This window comes from Macaca fascicularis, chromosome 10 (genome assembly GCF_037993035.2).
Source record: "Macaca fascicularis isolate 582-1 chromosome 10, T2T-MFA8v1.1".
Taxonomy (NCBI): domain Eukaryota; kingdom Metazoa; phylum Chordata; class Mammalia; order Primates; family Cercopithecidae; genus Macaca; species Macaca fascicularis.
In genome coordinates, this window is record NC_088384.1 from 29904533 (window position 1) to 29923000 (window position 18468).

General features: G+C 45.9%; 2 protein-coding genes and 1 long non-coding RNA gene across 4 annotated transcripts in view; all 3 read right to left on the minus strand.

Moving 5' to 3' along the window:
- Positions 1–18468, minus strand: part of LOC102119992 (immunoglobulin lambda-1 light chain) — a 306764-nt gene that overhangs the window by 65640 nt on the left and 222656 nt on the right. The window lies entirely within an intron of this gene.
- Positions 44–4472, minus strand: LOC135964376 (uncharacterized). The gene is made up of 2 exons (XR_010578194.1): positions 2871–4472; positions 44–830 (listed from the first exon to the last, which is right to left on the minus strand). It is a non-coding gene; the product is annotated as an uncharacterized lncRNA (long non-coding RNA).
- Positions 4779–18468, minus strand: part of LOC102124557 (ubl carboxyl-terminal hydrolase 18-like) — a 43034-nt gene continuing 29344 nt past the window's right edge. The window contains exons 3-7 of the mRNA XM_065521758.2: positions 10230–10309; positions 9808–9943; positions 7964–8053; positions 7100–7205; positions 4779–4961 (exon numbers count right to left, since the gene is read on the minus strand). Of these exons, the coding sequence (XP_065377830.1) occupies positions 7995–8053; positions 9808–9943; positions 10230–10309 (275 nt within the window). The 3' untranslated portion in view covers positions 4779–4961; positions 7100–7205; positions 7964–7994. The remainder of the gene's footprint in view (positions 4962–7099; positions 7206–7963; positions 8054–9807; positions 9944–10229; positions 10310–18468) is intronic.

The window sequence follows — 18468 nt, forward strand, 5'->3', positions numbered from 1 at the left end:
GGCAGCACAATAGATACTGAAAGGAGAGATGAGCACACAAAGGTCACGGGAAAAACAGGCGCCCACAATGGCTGCAGATCCCCCCCCGTGGATCACTGAAGGTGTTATACCCAATTCTCCCAGATCTCCAGATCTAATAGGCAGGATGTAAGCCAAGCGCTGTCAACCTCAGCACTACTGAGATTTGGGGATGGCTAATTCTTTAGGGGAGGAGAGTTGTGCGTAGTAGGATGTTTAACACCTAGCCTTTACACACCAGATGTCCAAGTCCATATTACACAAAATACGCTTTAGTCCCTGTGCGAGTTCTCCTTCAGTTATTTCCTGGAGTCAGGCCTGGCTTGCTGGATTCATTCCTTTGGTGACTCCTTCCACAACAGTCCTCAGAGGCCTCATGGATGGAGGTTGTGCTGAGAGCCAGGGCCTCAGAGATCAATCAAACTTCATTCCTTCCCCCCATGCCCAGGAGTTGCACTCAGGCTCAGGAGCAAGGGGACAAACAGGTACAGACCTTTGTGCTTCAGGGGGCACAAGCTCCCATGGAGGACTGCTAGCTACTGTGATGCCCTTTGGCTCCAATTACGCTCTGGTGCAGAACTTTCTTCCTGCTCTAAGTAAAGTCACTCCCCTCAGGCAGGGCTTTACATCAGTCTTTTCGGACTGTCACACCCCTTCCTGGGGCAGAAACTCTGTGCTATGGCCTGGGAGCTGTGTGGGTTTGGGTTGCTCCGTCCTTCAGCAAATGACTTCCGTGAATGTTTTCTGTACAGTAAGAGCTGTCCTCTAATCAAAAGAGCCAGGTCTCACTGAAGAAGGACTTGATTTCAAAGCTGAGGGAAAAAAAATACAAGATGAATGCAAAATATCTTGTTATACAGAGGAAAAGAGGTGCTCACTAAAAGATGGAGCAAGCTGAAAGGACACAGGAGCCCATCTGAAGGAGTTCCCAATGACCAGAACTGAAAGCATCCCAGCTAGAAAGTGCGTATTGATAGTATTAAATTAGAAGCCATATAATTAAGTAGTATCAGCAAGTCTATACAGATGTAAGTAACTGAATGAATAAACAAGTGTAGAAGAAGAGACCAGTCATCCTTACAGAAGATTTCCAATGGATAAATGTAGAAAGAATGAGGAAAATAGAGAATCACATTGAAGCAAGAAATACAGGAATCACTGTTGCAGACAAGAATCTTCCGAGGAGGCTAAAATCTCTACGCAGAATTCTAAGATGCAGGACATTGACATAACCTCAACATACTGTCTCCGGAGTATGCTTTACCTATTAAAGTTAACACCAGCCTGGCATGGTGGCTCACACCTGTAATCCTAGCACTTTGGGAGGCCAAAGCGGGTGGTTCACCTAAGGTCAGGAGTTCGAGACCAGCCTGGCCAACATGGTGAAACCCTGTCTCCACTAAAGATGCAAAAAAATTAGTTTGACATGGTGGCGTGCCTGTAATCCCAGCTACTTGGGAGGCTGAGGCAGGAGAATCACTTCAACCTGGGAGGAAGAGGTTGCAGTGTGCAGAGATCACACCACTGCCCTCCGGCCTGGGTGACAGAGCCAGACTCCATCTCCAAAAAAAAAAGAAAGATTAAGTTAACTCCACCAAAAAATAACAATAACTTTTCCATAAGAAAACATGGCAGACACGGCACGAACTTTGTGACCAAGTGAATATCACCCTGCAAACAAGACACAGCAACATCAGGTACCCTCTGATGTGACACGCTGAGGAAAAAACAGCATCACATGTGTGGTATCCTCTCCATTAAAAGCAAATTGCCAATTTGATCATGAGAAGACATCAGAGAAACACTAATTCAGAGACACTCAACAAAATACCTGACCAGTACTCTTCAGAACTGCCAGGGCATGAAAGACAAGAAAACAGTGAGGAACTGGCACAGAATGAGGCATCCAAGGGACACCTGCCAATTAAATGCAGCGTGGAATCCTAGATTGGATCTTGCAACAGAAAAAGGAAAGCGATGGAAAAATTGGTGAAATTCAAGTAAGGTCTGCAGTTTATTTGCTAATCATATATCCGTGCGAATGTCCTGGTTTCCACACTTGTAACTAAGGTGATGCAGGATGTTGACATTAGAAGCTAACAGAAGGACCGCTAGGACTTTTGTGCTTACTTTTTGCAGCTTTTCTGAATTTCTTTCAAAACAAAGTTAAATATGAAATGACAGATGGGCAATTGAGAACCATTAATTGATTGAAAAATAAGACATGAAAATGCAAATATTCTTTTATGAAAAATAACTATAATATCTGCTTCAGGATAGCATTATAGGAAAAAAGAGAAATAATTATAATCTCCAAAACAAATAAATAAGGGACTGAGTGGCCTTGCTGTACATTTTTGCAAAATGAAGGACAATTGGATTCTCCTGTCTCCTGCATTCAATCTGTCTCAATGTCTTGTTTGATTGAAATATAGAAAGACAACCCAGCCTCGCCCTAGTCTGTCTGTGGAAAAGGAAGTTTGGTTTTGATTTCTCTCGGTCAGCTGTACAGGAGGGGGAGTGCTGGGTCCTATGGAAAGCAGGTTCCTCCAAACTTGCCCCGGCCACCACCACAGCTGCCACCTTAGCAGGATCTGGGAGGCCTGTGCAATGCTGTTCTAAGACACTCTCCCCTCCGGGGCTTCCAGTTTGCAGACTAATACGTACAGAGCTTTGAGGTCATCACTCCTGTCCTCACAACAACAAAGCTGAACCAACTAGAAATCCACAACTCTTCTTAGATCCATCAGAGCAGTGAGATCACAGCTGAACCACTGCTCTGTAAATTGGAAAGACAGCAGATGCAGAGAATCACAGCTCAGATGAGCAGAGGCCTGTGTTGGAGCCAGTACCTGGGCAGGCAAATTTCAGACGGTAATTGGTGGATTGCGGGAGGCTCCATGAGGACCAGCTTGAGAGGTGAACACTCTGGAGGGAGGGGCTGTGTTATGGGGATCCTCACATTTTCATACGTTTAATCTCCAGGAACACCCCCACTGTAATGTTCCTAGGGTGAAGATAAGAGAAAAACACCTTTGTGCCTCCAGCAGGGGTAGAAAAAGAGCAAGTCTTGAAATATGCCCAGAGTATTCCAGTCTCCTTACTCACTCATAAAAGAGAGCTAAGCTGTGAGGATGCAAAGGCATAAGAACTATAAATTGGGTTCCGTGTATACTGCTCAGGAGATGGGTGCACCAAAATCTCACAAATCATGAAAGAACGTACTCATGTAACCAAATAACACCTGCTCCCCCAAAACCCCTGAAAATAAAAAATGTTTTCAAAAAAGTGAAAAATTGCCCTGAAGGACAACTATTTTTGCAGAACATTGCCTCTATCCTTTCAATCTCACCAAAGAGGGGAAAACTGAGAGGCACTTCTGGAGGTCACAGCACAGGGCCTTGGACTCCCTAGACGACTTATCACAGGACTAGAGAACACATTCCCCCCTCCACACCACACCACTCCATCCTCAGGACCCCTGTATATTACAGGGAGTGCAACAGAAGGAACTGCCAGTCTCAGACCTTGTGGTGAAGAAGTCTCTAGTGAACCCCCAAAACAATAGGGAAGACGAAAACATGCCCAGGCGCGGTGGCTCACACTTGTAATCCCAGCAATTTGGGAGGCTGAGGTGGGTAGATCACCTGAGGTCAGGAGTTTAAGACCAGCCTGGTCAACATGGTCAAACCCTGTCTCTACTAAAAATACAAAAAATCAGCTGGGTGTAGTGGTGCGTGCCTGTAATCCCAGCTAGTAGCGAGGCTGAGGTGAGACAATCGCCTGAACCTGGGAGGCAGAAGTTGCAGTGAGCTGAGATCATGCCACTGCACTCCAGCTTGGGCGACAGAGACTCCATCTCCAAAAAAAAAAAAAAAAGACACCAGAATTCATTTTAGCTTCTGACACCTAACAGTGACAATATGAGCACAGCCTAACTCCTCCAGATCCCCATAAAACCTCACACTAAGAGTCTATTTGATGAGTTCTTGCATCTAACACCTCACATCCATAAAATTACAAACAATACTAAAAGGCATGTCTCTGCTGTTTTTAGCCACTCAGATTTTTGTAATCGGTTTTGGCAACTCTAGGAAACTAGTAGAAATTCTCACAGTAAATTTTTTTAGTTGCTGTTTTACTTTCAATTCCAGAAATTTTGTTTGGTTCTTCTTTATAATTTACATCTTTATTGTTATTTTTATTCAGTTAAGCATAATTGTACTACTGCCTTGTAGTTCTTTAAACATAGTGTTCTCATGTGCAAAAAAAGCTCATTATCACTGATTGTTAGAGAAATGCAAATCAAAACCACAATGAGATACCATCTCACACCAGTCAGAGTGAGAATTATTAAGAAGTCAGGAAACAGAAGATGCTAGCAAGGTTGTAGAGAAAAAAGAATGCTTTTACACTGTTGGTGGGAATGTAAATTAGTTCAACCATTATGGAAGACGGTGCAATGAAGTCTTTTTAGCGCTTTCATCCCTGTGTTTAAACTTGGTCATGCTTCTCCCAGAGGCCTTACATATTTCTAACTCTCTTTGTTCTCTAGACATTTCCCACAAAGCACGAAGCCGCAGGGCATGAGTCTAAAGCACCAAAAACTTCAAAGTGGAGGGAAGTGAATGAGGTGCAAACCACATGGGGACTTCAGGCCGAAAAAGGCTTGAACCCTCATCAAAGGCCCCACACCGAGACAGCGGGACCACAGTGTGTCTTGATCTCAGACACCCACGCAGTCCCGGGCCCAGCATGTGCTAGAGGTGGCCAATCCAGGGCAGGAGGCAATTGTGGATGATGTTTCTCACCAAGCAAATATTGGAGTCACTGAAGCAGAACCATTTTCCATCCACAGCGTTCCGGATGTAGACACAGTAATGACCGGAGGCTGCCACTCCCACGTGCGCGATCACAGCGAAAAGCTCATACTGCCCTCCAGGCTGGAAAGAGACAGGCACGACACAGTTCACCCACCGCCACAAACATGACTGCCTCACACATTTATACCTGCCCACCCTAAACCCGACTCTGGGACTTCAGAATATTAGAAAACAGTCCTGACCCAAGGCCGGTGGGCACCCTCCAGGAGGGGCTTTCCTGAGTGTGGATCCTGAACTGTGAAGGCTCAGCAGCTTGGCAGAGCACAGCACACAGGAGATGGAAGGCAGGTCACGAGAGAGGCCCCCAAAGCCAAGGCAAGATTAGAACTTTCCCCTGGGAGGGGTGGGGGTCATCAGAACAGAGTTCTGTTTCTCCACAAGCCCAGGAATGGCCCTAACCTGAGCCACCACACCCAGCCAAAAGTCTTCTGTAGGCAGAGGGGAGACAGACGGCAAGGGCAGCACACACAAAGCTGGGTCACCCACAGTGGAGGCTGGAATTATCCCTGTTTCCATTTGCAGACTTTGTGCAGGACTTTACAAAATGCAGGGCAATATCTGTATCTAAATATCAGTTTACAAGAAATAAAAAGGTTAGAGGAACACATTAAATGAAACCAACTAGCCAGCTCTGGCTTATGTAAAAAATCTTCAACCAAATCAACTGCAAGGAAAAGAAAAGGAGCGGAAATCTAAAAGGAACTTAAGAAAGAAACGTAACTAAATGCAAGTTACGAGTCCAGCTGGACAACAAACCAAGACTCCATCTGTGGTGTTTGTGTAGGCGTTGTTTGGATCTAGATTCAAGCAAACCACACAGATTATACAACAGGAAGCCTGAACGTTGGCCAGATATTTGATGCTATTAAGGAATTACAAAATGGAGATGATTATCTTTTGAGTGCTTATTCTTTAGGGACACATAATGGAGTATTTACAAATAAAATAGTATGAAGTCTGGTCTGGGATTTGCTTCAGAAAAACCCTGTACAGGGTTGGGTGAAACAGGGTGGGTTATAGGAAAAGCAAGACCTGCCATGAGTTTTGGTAACTGTTACAGCCAAGGATTCACTGGCTAATTCCTCACTACATGCTTTGGTATCTGTTTGTAATATTCCATAACAAAATCTTGTTCGTTGTTATTTTTGTTGTTGTTGCAAAGATGGAGTCTTTGTTGTCCAGCTGGACTCAAACTCCTGGACTCAAGCAATCCTCTTGGACTCCCAAAGAGCTGGGATTACAGGCGTGACCCACTGCACACAGCCAATAAGTCTTTTTTGAGAGAAAAACAATTTTAAATATATTTCATCAGGTAAAATGTGTAGGTAGAAATATAAAGAACTAGAAGAAAAAGAGAATCCTATGAAATGTATACTGCCTAAGCAGGTAAAGAAACCATGTTACAATAGGAGCTATTTTAACATATTATCAGGCCTTAATTTTCTAAATGCCATGGTTCTAGAGCATAAATAGTCAAACAGACCAATAAAACAGAAGAGACACTCCAAAAATAGACCCGTACATACGGGAATACAAAATTTGCTATGTAGCATTTCAAATCTATGAAGAAAAGATACTTGTGTCTTTTTTTCCTTAGTATTTGTTTTGTTTTGTTTTTAGAGACAGGGTCTTGTGCTGTCACCCAGGCTGGAGTACAGTGATAGATCACAGCTCACTGCAGCCTCAAACTCCTGGGCTCAAGTGATCCTCCCACCCCAGCCTTTCAAGGTGTGGGATCACAGGCATGAGCCACATTGCCTGGCCTTCTATCATTTTTTTTTTTTCTCAGAATCTCTCAATAAGTTATTATCTCAGGACAAGAAAATTAACCTTTACTCTGATTAAATGTGGTCCAGTCAACTGGCTACTTTATGATTATCCTCAAAGTGGGCACAGGCCATTTTGGGAAGAAAGTTTGGTTGGTAGTAAGAACCCACAATGACATGTTTGCCTTTGCATTTCTATGTATTCCACATGTTATTTCCAAAGAAGCCTACTGAATTCTGGATTCCTTCCCTCAGTACTGTGAGGCATATAAACACAAATCCAATATTTAGAAAGAAAAAAGTATTTTAAGGTTGGGGACAATCTCTGAGGAATGGGTGGCTTCTAGCAGACTCGGGGTGAGGGAAGGGAAAACGGAAAGGATGAGGCGTCTGGGGAGGGGCAGGATGGCAAAGAGGTCAGCAGCAACCCACCTGCTCCTCAGTATCACAGGGCTCTCACGCCATTGGAAGGACCTGACTGAAATCCAGGCTCTGGGGGAAGTCCAGGGCGTGGCAGATCTTTCTTGTCTGTGAATTCCTGATGGAGAATCACATGATTGGAACGAGAGTCAGAGAAATGTCAGGGCTAGTGACGCGTTCTTCCCAAAAAGAGGGGAGCAGGGTGACATCACGGAGTTTAAGGCTCCTGTTTGCTGGATCTGCTGAGCTCCTCTGACAATAATGCAAAACTTGGCTATTGTACCACCATGCGGTCCCCACACGAGGCACCAGGACCCGGGGAGCCACGGCACCTGCTCCAGGGAGCTAATCTCGCCTCGAGGGAAATGCCCTGCTGGCTGCTCTCAGGCCCTCTTCTCTGGTCCCTCTCGGTGATGCCACTTGAGAAGCCACATCCACGGCTCTAGAAATTAGAACCCCAGTGTCCCAGATACTACTGGCCAGATCCAGATTCCCTTTCTCACCAAAATGGGGTGCCCTCAGGGCCTCTGATGATTCTATCAGGAAATTCACAGGGGGCAACCCTAGGCTAGTGAAGGACAGTTGACCCCTTAACAGCACGGGTTTGGACTGTGTGGGTCCACTTATACACACATTGTTTTAAATAAATACAGTCTGCCCTCCCCCATAGAGGCACGAGTTCCAAACGCTCATCAAAAAATATAGTATCCCAGATGCACAACCACATAGATGAGGGACAAACTTTTCCTATACGTGGGTTCTGTAGGACCGACTGGGGGACTTGAGTGTGTGTGGATTTTGGTACACACAGGGGTCCTGGAACCAATCCCCCATGTGCACCGAGGGACAGCTGAGTCTGATCTAGGGAATGAGTACCTGTTTCCCATAGGTCTTCTTCCCACAGTTCTCACAGAAGCACTTGCTTGATAACTCCCTGGGCTGGAAGAAGCAGTGCAGGGCGTCCTCCTGTCCCACCCAAGAGAATAGGGAAAAAAGAAAGTGTCGGTATTTCCCACCTAGAGTACTGTATTCATCTGTTCTCACACTGCTGTGAGACAATAGCTGAGACTGGGTAATTTATAAGAAAAGCAGTTTGATTGGCTCATGGTTCTGCAGGATGACAGGAAGCACCGCAGCATCTGCTTCTGGGGAGGCTGCAGGAAGCTCCCCATCATAGCAGAAGGCCAAGCAGGACCAGGCATCTACATGGGAGGAGCAGGTGCACAAAAGTAAATGAGCTGGAGTGCAGGGGCGTGCCTCCCAGGTTCAAGTGATTCTCCTGCCTTAGCCTCCTGAGTAGCTAGGACTACAGGCCTTGCCACCACACCCGGCTAATTTTTTGTATTTTTAGTAGAGACAGGGTTTTACCATGTTGAATAGGCTGGTCTTGAATTCCTGACCTCAGGTGATTCACCCGCCTCGGCCTCCCAAAGTGCTGGGGTTACAGGCATGAGCCACCACACTCAGCCTGGCTGCATACTTTTAAACAACCAGATCTCATGAGAACTCACTGTCACAAAGACAGTACCATGGGGGATGGTGCCAAACCATTCACGAGAAACCCTCCCCGAGGATCCAGTCTCCTTCCCACTGGCCCTATCTCCAACACTGGGGATTAAAATTGAACATGAGATTTTTGGGTGGGGACACAGCCCCAAACTGTAGCGGGTACAGCCTCCCCACACTTTACAGCTGAGGATTTCAGCTTTTTTTCTGGTTTTCTTCATATCCCCCTTAATGCCTGGCCTGGTGTGGTCCCCTTGGCAGGATCTCAAAGGGCACCTACTGACTGGAGGAAGAAAACAGGAGGGGCTCCTGTTAAGGGAGCAGTATGAGGGAGGTGGAGGTAGGAGGGAAAAACATTTTTGCCAAAATAAAGGAGAAATTGTCCAGAGCCATGAAAATGAAATAAGCGACTTTTCCATAGCCAGAGATAGATCAAAGAGGCAAGGGGGAACTGGCCACACTGTATTATGTGGTACGATGGTTTGAGGGTTTGTCCTCCCCAAAACCCAGGTTGAAACTGAATCCCCAATGTGGCTAGATGGAAAGGTGAAGCCTTTGAGAAATATTTAGGGAGGACGAGGTTGCTCACGCCTGTAATCCCAGCACTTTGGGAGACTGAGGCGGGTGGATCACCTGAGGCCAGGAGTTTGAGACCAGCCTGGCCAACGTGGTGAAACCCCGACTCTACTAAAAATACAAAAATTATCTGGGTGTGGTGGTGGGCATCTGTAATCCCAGCTACTCGGGAGGCAGGAGAATCGTTTGAACATGGGAGGCACAGATCGTGGTGAGCTGAGATTATACCACTGCACTCCAGCCTGAGTGACAGGAAGTCTCCAAAAAAAAAAAAAGAGGGGGTCATTGGGTCATAAGGGCACAGACTTCATGAATGAATTAATCCACTCATGGATTAATGGGTTAGTGGGTTATCCTGGGAGTGGGACTGGTGGCTTCATATGAAGAGGAAGAGAGACTTGAGCTGGCACATTAGCATGCTCAGCCCCCTCACCATGTGATGCCCTGCACTGCCTCGCCTCAGGACTCTCAGAGTCCCCACCAGCAGGCAGGCCCTCACCAGGTGCAGCCCCTCAACCAAGAATTCCCAGCCTCCAGAACTGTAAGAAATAAATTACCTAATCTCAGATATTGACTCATAACAACAGAAAATGGACTAACACATACAGAAGCAGCAAATACCAAGAGAATCCCCTTACCAGTGTCTTCAGGAGCTTTGAAAAGAGAAAGTGGGAGGGTGAGTATGATGCTCTTTCTGCTACTCTCCATGGCACAGTCAAGGCAAATCAAGGAGTCCTTCACCTGTATCATATACAGGGCCTGCAGCCTCTCCACCTGCAAGAGGGAGAGCAGAGAGGTGAGATGGGAACAGCACCATAAGCCAGGTCAGGCCAATTGCCAGAAGGTGGAGCCAAGAGACAGAAGCTCTAGAAATGGTAGTCACTAATGCTCTTTGTCCTACTCACAAAGGTGCAAAATATTACCAGTAACAATATTATGAAACTGTGGTAAGTGTTTTATGTGGATTAACTCTCTTATTCTTCTACACACTACAGGAACAACAGCTGAGTCAAATGAGCAGCATCTTAAACTTCGGAGTGCTCTGGTTCTAGGTTCTTACCAAGTGTACATCAGTGATCTGGTCCTTAATCAGGTTCCAGAGTTTGAGGTAGAGTTGGGCAGCATCGTGCTGGACAAACACTGGCCACAGAGAAAAGGAACAGCCAATTAGTGAGGTCTTCAGAGTTGCTTCTCATGTCCTGCTACCTAGACACACAGGAGCACTCATCACTTTGTCTCTTCCTAGCTCCCCAGCCTACCGCAAACCTAAGCTGACACCACATATGAAGTGATCAATGAACAGTAAATTTGGTATTGATTTCTGAGAATACCTCTTAAAACTGAAGCTCCAGTGCCAGCTGCAGTGGTTCATGCCTATAATCCCAAAGCTTCAAGAGGCCAAGGCAGGAGGATCGCTTGAACTCAGGAGTTTGAGACCAGCCTGGGCAACATAGCAAGTCTCTGTCTCTATAAAAAATTTAAAAATCAGTTGAGTGTGGTGGCACACACCTGTAGTCAGAGCTACTTGGGAAGCTGAGACAGGAGGATCACTTGAGCCCAGGATGTTGAGGCTACAGTGAGCTGTGATGTTACCACTGCACTCAGCCTGGGGAATGAGATGTCCACAGGGACTTTGAAAAGCACTGATACATTCCTGAGGATCTGGAAGGCCATGCGCATGCCCATGTAAGACCTGAGAGGGCTCTGATCTCTCCCCTCTGACTGACCACAAGGCCATATGCAAGAAAGCAATGAAGGCAAATACAGAATTGCAAACTGCCTGCGCTTTGAAGGCGTGCCCTAACAGACACACACAGCCCCTCAGCAAATACTGGAAGACTCACTGGCTCAGGCATTTAAGGAAATCTCTGACTACTTACTATCTGACCACTAAAGTAACCAAACGGAGAAGTCAGTGGCCACACACTACAGGGAAGATAGATGTCACAGAATTAGTTCAGGAAAGTTTTTTTTTTTTTTTTTTTTTTTTTTTTTGGGAGGGGGAACGGAGTCTCCCTGTGTCGCCCAGGCTGGAGTGCAGTGGCATGATCTTGGCTCACTGCAAGCTCCGCCTCCCAGGTTCATGCCATTCTCCTGCCTCAGCCTCCCAAGTAGCTGGGACTACAGGCGCCCGCCACCACGCCCGGCTAATTTTTTGTATTTTTAGTAAAGACGGGGTTACACCGTGTTAGCCAGGGTGGTCTCGATCTCCTGACCTCGTGATCCGCCCGCCTGGGCCTCCCAAAGTGCTGGGATTACAGGCGTGAGCCACTGCGCCCGGCCTTAGTTCAGGAAAGTTGTCACTGAACAATGATCAACAACAAGGACAATAACAATAAAACAGCAACAACAACAAACGCTGGTATGGGGGTCTCTGATGTCCAGTGTTTCCACATTATATTATCTAAAATGTTCTTTCTCCAGCAAAAAATACAAGACATAATGAAACAGAAAAGTATGGCCACACCCAGGAAAACAGCAATCAGAACTTTTCACTGAGAAACGCTAGATGTTGGCCTTACTAAACAGAGACTTTAACTGTTATATGTTCAAAGAACTAAGAAAACCATCCATGTCAAAAGAAGTAAAAGTATGAAAATGCTGCCTCACTGAATAAAGAGTACCAATAAAGCAAAAACTATAACAAAAAAGAACCAAGCAGAAATTCTTGAGTTCAGAAGTACAATAACTAAAATGAATTTATTTATTTATTTATTTATTTATTTGATGGAGTCTTGCTCTGTCGCCCAGGCTGGAGTGCAGTGCAGTGGCGCAATCTTGGCTCACTGCAACCTCCGCCTCCCGGGTTCAAGCAATTCTCTGCCTCAGCCTCCCGAGTAGCTGGGATTACAGGCACCCGCCACCAGGTCCAGCTAATTTTTTGTATTTTTAGTACAGATGGGGTTTCACCATGTTGGCCAGGCTGGTCTTGAACTCCTGACCTCATGCTCCACCCACCTTGACCTCCCAAAGCGCTGGGATTACAGGCGTGAGCCACCGTGCCTGGCCTGAAATGAAAGATTTACTAGCGGAGGTCAACAGCAGATTAGAGCTGGCAAAAGAAAAATCCATAAACTTAGAGACAGGTTGACTGAGGTTCTCCAGACTGAGGACGGAAGGAAGATGGAACATAGTGCCCATGCAGCTGAAAAGCTGGTTAGCTGCTCACTGCATACAGAGTTCTACTAACTCTGACACCAAAGAAATCTGATACAAAAGAAGGTTTTATACAAAAATGTGAATTTATTCTGAAGCCAGCTTGGGGGAAGGAGTATGACGCATCCTGCCTTTTAATGTGCCATTTCTCCTTTGCAGGAGAAAGGGACATTTTCATAAGGTGTGTTGCGGGGGTGGGGGGAGTGAGCAATGGCGGTTATCTACCAGGCAGCTGTACCGAGTTATGCACTGGGCAGCTGAGTTGGCACCTGCCTGGGCAGAAGTAAGTTGTAAAGGTGGCCAAGGGGATATGCCTTCTCCATGCCTTCCTAGTGGGTGAAAGGCAAACCCCTGGAGTGTGGAAGTTTTGAGGCCACCCCCTGGCAGGGAGAGTTCCCTAGTGGGTACACTTTGGGCTGCAAATCTACTGCTAAGTCTCAGGAAAGATCAGCTGGAAGAACTTGCCCTGTTCTCAACCAAACCTCCTTCAACCTATCTCCAAGTTTACAGATTCTTTCTTTACCCCTGCAGGGAATGTCTGGTGAGGGGGAGGTGAGAGGTGATACTTGCTTTTCTAAAGGACCAAAGGCAGGGGAGGGAAGAGGGGAAGTGAAAAGAAAATAACAGTAAGAAAAGTAATGAAACTAACTATCTCTTAGAGAATGGGAGTACTCAGTTACACCCAGATGGGTTCACTAGTGAACAATGGGTTCTACCAAACATTTATGGGAAAAATTATACCAATTCCCTACAATCTCTTCCAAAAGACAAAAGCAGAGAGAACACTTCCTAACTCATTCTCTGAGGCCAGCATTATCCTAATACCAAAACCAGACAGACATAAGAAAAAAACCTAGAAACCAGTATCTCTCATAAACATAAATGCAAAATTCCTCAACAAAATATTAGTGAATCATTAACTATGTATAAAAAGAATCACAGAGGGTGATATAAGCGAGATGGTTAGAGGAGGAGGCTCCTGGGGCTCCCTTTTCCCGTGGACACACAGAAAAACTCCCATCTACACACAAATCAACTCCCTCAGAAAGAAACCCAGAAACTAGCACATGGGGCAATGGAGAAAACATCCATATCGCGATGGGTTGGAAAAGCTGAGACACACTCGCACCACAAGCCCCACCGTAGGCACAATACCTTACTGTGGGGAAGGAATCCCTGCGCCCAGCTTTCTCCTGGAGAGGCGAGGGTTTGGACCACACATAGGCAGCCCCAGCTTTTGCAGTTCCCACTCAAGGGCTTGGCTGCTAGCTCACCTAGCTCTGGCAGCAGACATGGGTCAGCAGCTATGAATCCTCTGCGACCACAGAGGGCAAAGAGGCAGTTTTAAATGGGCACGTGAGCTCTTCCAGCAGCTGTGCCCCTGCGCTCAGCACAAACAGGCAGAAATGCCAGGCTCCCAGTTTCTCCCTGGAAGGGTATGTCTGCGGGCTGTCCGACCTATTGCCCGAGGGATGGGCTTCTAGTAATAACCAGCCTGCACCTGGAGCCAATGGGCAGGTAAACAATAGATTTCCAGGAGTCTGGACAGGTGTGTGGGCAAGTCCCATGCCTTCTCCCACCCCCTGCTCCATGATAAAATCAGGTCTCTAACTTCACACATTGAGTACACAACGCTTACCCCTCTCAAACGAAGGACTAGCTCCTCCATCACCAAGCTTTGGGAGTTGACAAGGCTCTGTATTTCTCAGTCCCACAGGGGCACAGAGACCAAAAAACATCGCCCCAGGCCCAGTGCAGGGTGAAAAGGCAAAAAGGCCTGACTCCCACTGTCTCCCTAGAAGGAGTTTGTCTGCACATGTGCAGCTGCTGCCCTGGGGTTTCCATGCATCTGGGAGCTGACAGAGCAGGACACCAGTGCTCCTGAGACCCTGAACAGGCAGGTGAGCACTTCCACAGCAGCTCCCACTGGTTTGCTCAACAGATAGCGTCAAGCTTCCAACCTGTCTATCTCTAAGCAGAGAGGAGTCAGCATTTGCTAGGCCCCTGGGGGTGACAAAGAGCAAAACAATGCATTGAAGGAGTGTGCAGTTTAAAAATGAGTGCAGGCACTTGCCACAGATCCTCTGTCTGGCTTTTTGCAGAGCAAGTGGGGGATAAACTCATGCTCCCAGCTTTTCCTTCAGGATAGAATAAACTGGAACACACACTTAATGCCCCAACGTCTCCAGCTGCACCTGAAGGGGCTGGCTTCTATCTCCCCTGTCTGGGGCACTGACAAGACTTGACACATTCTAATCTCCTGAGGGCCGCTAAGAACATAAATGAATTTGGACAAGTACAAAGGGTCAAGAGGTGCTCTGAGTCTTTGGCAGGGCTAATTGATAAGTTCATCTCCTCTACAAGGTCAGTGGGACAAGACTGACCTCAGGTGATCCGCCCATCTCGGCCTCCCAAAGTGCTGGGATTACAGATGTGAGCCACCGTGCCCCGCCTGACCCTGTCTCTTAAAAAAAAAAATTCAAAAGACCAACAAAACAAAAAGTTGTTTTTTTGAAAAGATAAACAAAATTGAACAATCTTTAGCTAAACTAAGAGGAAAAAAGACTCAAATAAGTAAAATCAGAGGAAAAAAAGAGACATTACAAATGATACCACCTGAGTTCGAGAGTTCGAGACCAGCCTGACCAACATGGAGAAACCTCCATCTCTACTAAAAATACAAAATTAGCCAGGTGTGGTGGCACATGCCTGTAATCCCAGCTACCTGGGAGGCTGAGGCAGGAGAATCGCTTGAACCCAGGAGGCAGAGGTTGTGGTGAGCCGAGATAGCGCCACTGCACTCCAGCCTGGGCAACAAAAGTGAAACTCCATAAAAAAAAAATAAATAGACGAAAAAGAAAAAATAAAAATAAAAGAAGATGCAAATCAATTAAAAAGTTATCCTATGCTCATGGATTAGAAGAATAAATATTGTTATAATGACCATACAGCCAAAGCAGTTATAGATTCAATGCAATTTCTATATATATATATATATATATAAACAACCAATGACATTCTTCACAGAAATAGAAAAACAAAAATCCTAAAACTCATATGGCACCACAAAAGACCCTGAATAAACAAAGCAATCCTAGACAGACAGAACAAGCTGGAGGCATCACACCACCAGATTTCAAAATGTATTGCAAAGCCACAGTAACCAAAACAGCATGGTAATGGCATGAAGACAGACACACAAAGAAATGGAACAGAATAGAGAACCCAGAAGTGAATTCACACACTTAATAGTCAACTCATTTTCAACATAATGCTAAGAACACACACTGAGGAAAGAACAGCCTCTTCAATAAATGATGCTGGGAAAACTAGTTATTTATATGCAGAAAAATAAAACTAGACCCCCCTCTCTCACCATATACAAAAAGCAAATCAAAATGGATCAGTTACATCTAAGACCTAAAACTATGAAAACACTACAAGAAAATATTGAGGAAATGCTTCAAGACATTGGTCTAGGCAAAGATTTTTTGTGTAAAACCTCAAAAATAGACAAATGGGATTACATCAATATAAAAACCTTTTGCACAGCAAAGGAAACAAGGTGAAGAGACAACCCGCAGAATGGGAAAAAATATTTGCAAACTATGCCTCTGACAAGGGTTCATATTCAAAATACATAAGGAACTCAACTCAATAGCCAACAAACAAATAATCTAATTTTAAAATGGGCAAGATATGAATAGACATTTTTTTCTCTCCCTTTCTTTCTTTCTTTCTCTCTCTCTCTCTTTCCTTTCTTTCTTTGTCTTGCTCTGTCACCCAGGCTGGAGTACAGTGGCACAATCTCAGCTCAACCCCAACCTCCGCTTCCTGGGTTGAAGTGATTTTCCTGCCTCGGCCTCCTGAGGAGCTGGGATAACAGGCACGTGCCACCACACCCAGCTAATTTTTTGCATTTTAGTAGAGATGGGGTTTCACCATGTTGCACAGGATGGTTTCAAATTCCTGAGCTCAGGTAATCTGCCCACCTCAGCCTCCCAAAGTGCTGGGATTGTATAGGCTTGAGCTACCACGTCCAGCCCAGCCTGAACAGACATTTTTCAAAAGACATACTAATGGGCAACAGGTATATGAAAAACTACTCATCAGTAGTCACCAGGGAAATACCAATCAAAGCCACTATGAGATACCACCTCATCCCAATTAGAATGGCTACTATTAAAAACACAAAAAATGGCGGGGTGCCTGTAATCCCAGGGAGGCCAAGACGGACAGATCATGATGTCAAGAGATCGAGACCATCCTGGCCAACATGGCGAAATTCCATCTCTACTCAAAATACAAAAATTAGCTGGGCGTGATGGCACATGCCTGTAGTCCCAGCTACTCAGGGGGTTGAGGCAGAAGGATCACTTGAAACCGGGAGACGGAGATTGCAGTGAGCTGAGATCACGCCACTGCACTCCAGCCTTGCAAAAAAGCAAGACTCTGTCTAAACACACACACACACACACAAATAACCAATGTTGGTGTGGATGTGGAGACAGGAGACGACTTAATATACTGTTGTTAGGAGTGTAAATTAGCTCACCTGTTAGAGAAGGTAGATAGCCAGAAATGAGCAGGCAAGGGAACCCCAGGGAAAAGTAGTACTGGAGACGCTGCCCACTGACAGCAAAAAAGACAACGGCCATACTGGCTGCTTGGGGCCTCATGGTTGGGCTCCTTCTGCCCTGAAGGGCGGATGTATCAGGCCCCAGCTGGAGATAAGTGTGGTATGCCATGTTTCTTGCTGATGAGCACGTGCATGCCTCCAAAAACGTGCCCTAGAGTAGCCTTTTGCTCATTGTAATAAAAAAAAGCACACCCTTGGGTGGACATTTGAAATGCTAATGAGACATGGACATGTGTACTAGCCATGTACAACCACAAGCATGTGCACCAAAGGAGACTGCCTAAAACACGATTGCAAGTGACACTCCCTCAAGCCCCTCCGAGAATAATCACGAAGAGCCTCATAGAGTCCCAGCACGGCCGCTGCGGGCTCATTCACTCTCTCAGCAGCTGCTCTGCCTGTCATCTGGAGGGTGCTGTCTCTAAATAAACCTTGCTGCTGCTGTCGCTTTCCATCCCAGCCAGCTGCTCCTTCTTGGAATGTACTTTATCTTCTTCCAATAAACTGCTACTTAACCTTTGTGTCTCTTGGCTGCATTTTCTTCCAAGAAAACAAGAACTGATGACCCTGCCCCTCTCCCAGTAACACAACCACTATGGAAAACAGCATGGAGGTCCCTTGAAAAACTAAAAGTAGATATACCATATGACCCAGCAATCCCACTGCTGGACATCTACCCAAAAGGAAGGAAATCAGTATCCAAGGGATATCTGCACTTCCGGGTTTACTGCTGCACTATTCACAATAGCCAAGATATGGAATCAACCTAAGTGTCCATCAACAGGTAAATGGACAAAGAAACTGTGGTATAGGCTGGGTGCAGTGGCTCACGCCTATAATCCCAGCACTTTGGGAGGCCAAGGCTGGTGGATCACCTGAGGTCAGGAGTTCGAAACCAGCCTGACCAACATGGCAAAACTCAGTTTCTACCGAAAATACAAAAATTAGCTGGGCGTGGTGATGCACACCTGTAATCCCAGCTACTTGGGGGGCTGAGGCAGGGGACTCGCTTGAACCTGGGCGTGGTGATGCATACCTGTAATCCCACCTACTTGGAAGGCTGAGGCAGGGGAATTGCTTGAACCCGGAAGGCAGAGGTTACAGTGAGCCAAGATCCCACCAATGCCCTCCAGCGTGGGCAACAAAAGGGAAATCTCATCTCAAAAAAGAAAAAAGAAACTGTGGTATATACACACAGTGGAATATTATTCAGTCACAAAAAAATAGCAACATTCTGCCATTTGTAGCAACATGGATGGAACTGGGGGACAGGATGTTAAATGAAATCAACCAGGCACCACATGTTCCCACTCATACCTGGGAGCTAAAGTCATTGATTTCATAAAGGAAGAAAGTAGAACAGTGCTTAGCAGAGGCTGGGGAGGGCTGGAGAAGGGATAGGGAAAGACTGTTCAATGTGTACAAAGCTACAATCATGAGGAAAAAGTGCAGGCGTTCTGTTGGAGACTGCAGTTAACAATAGTGTATATTTCAAAATAGCTAG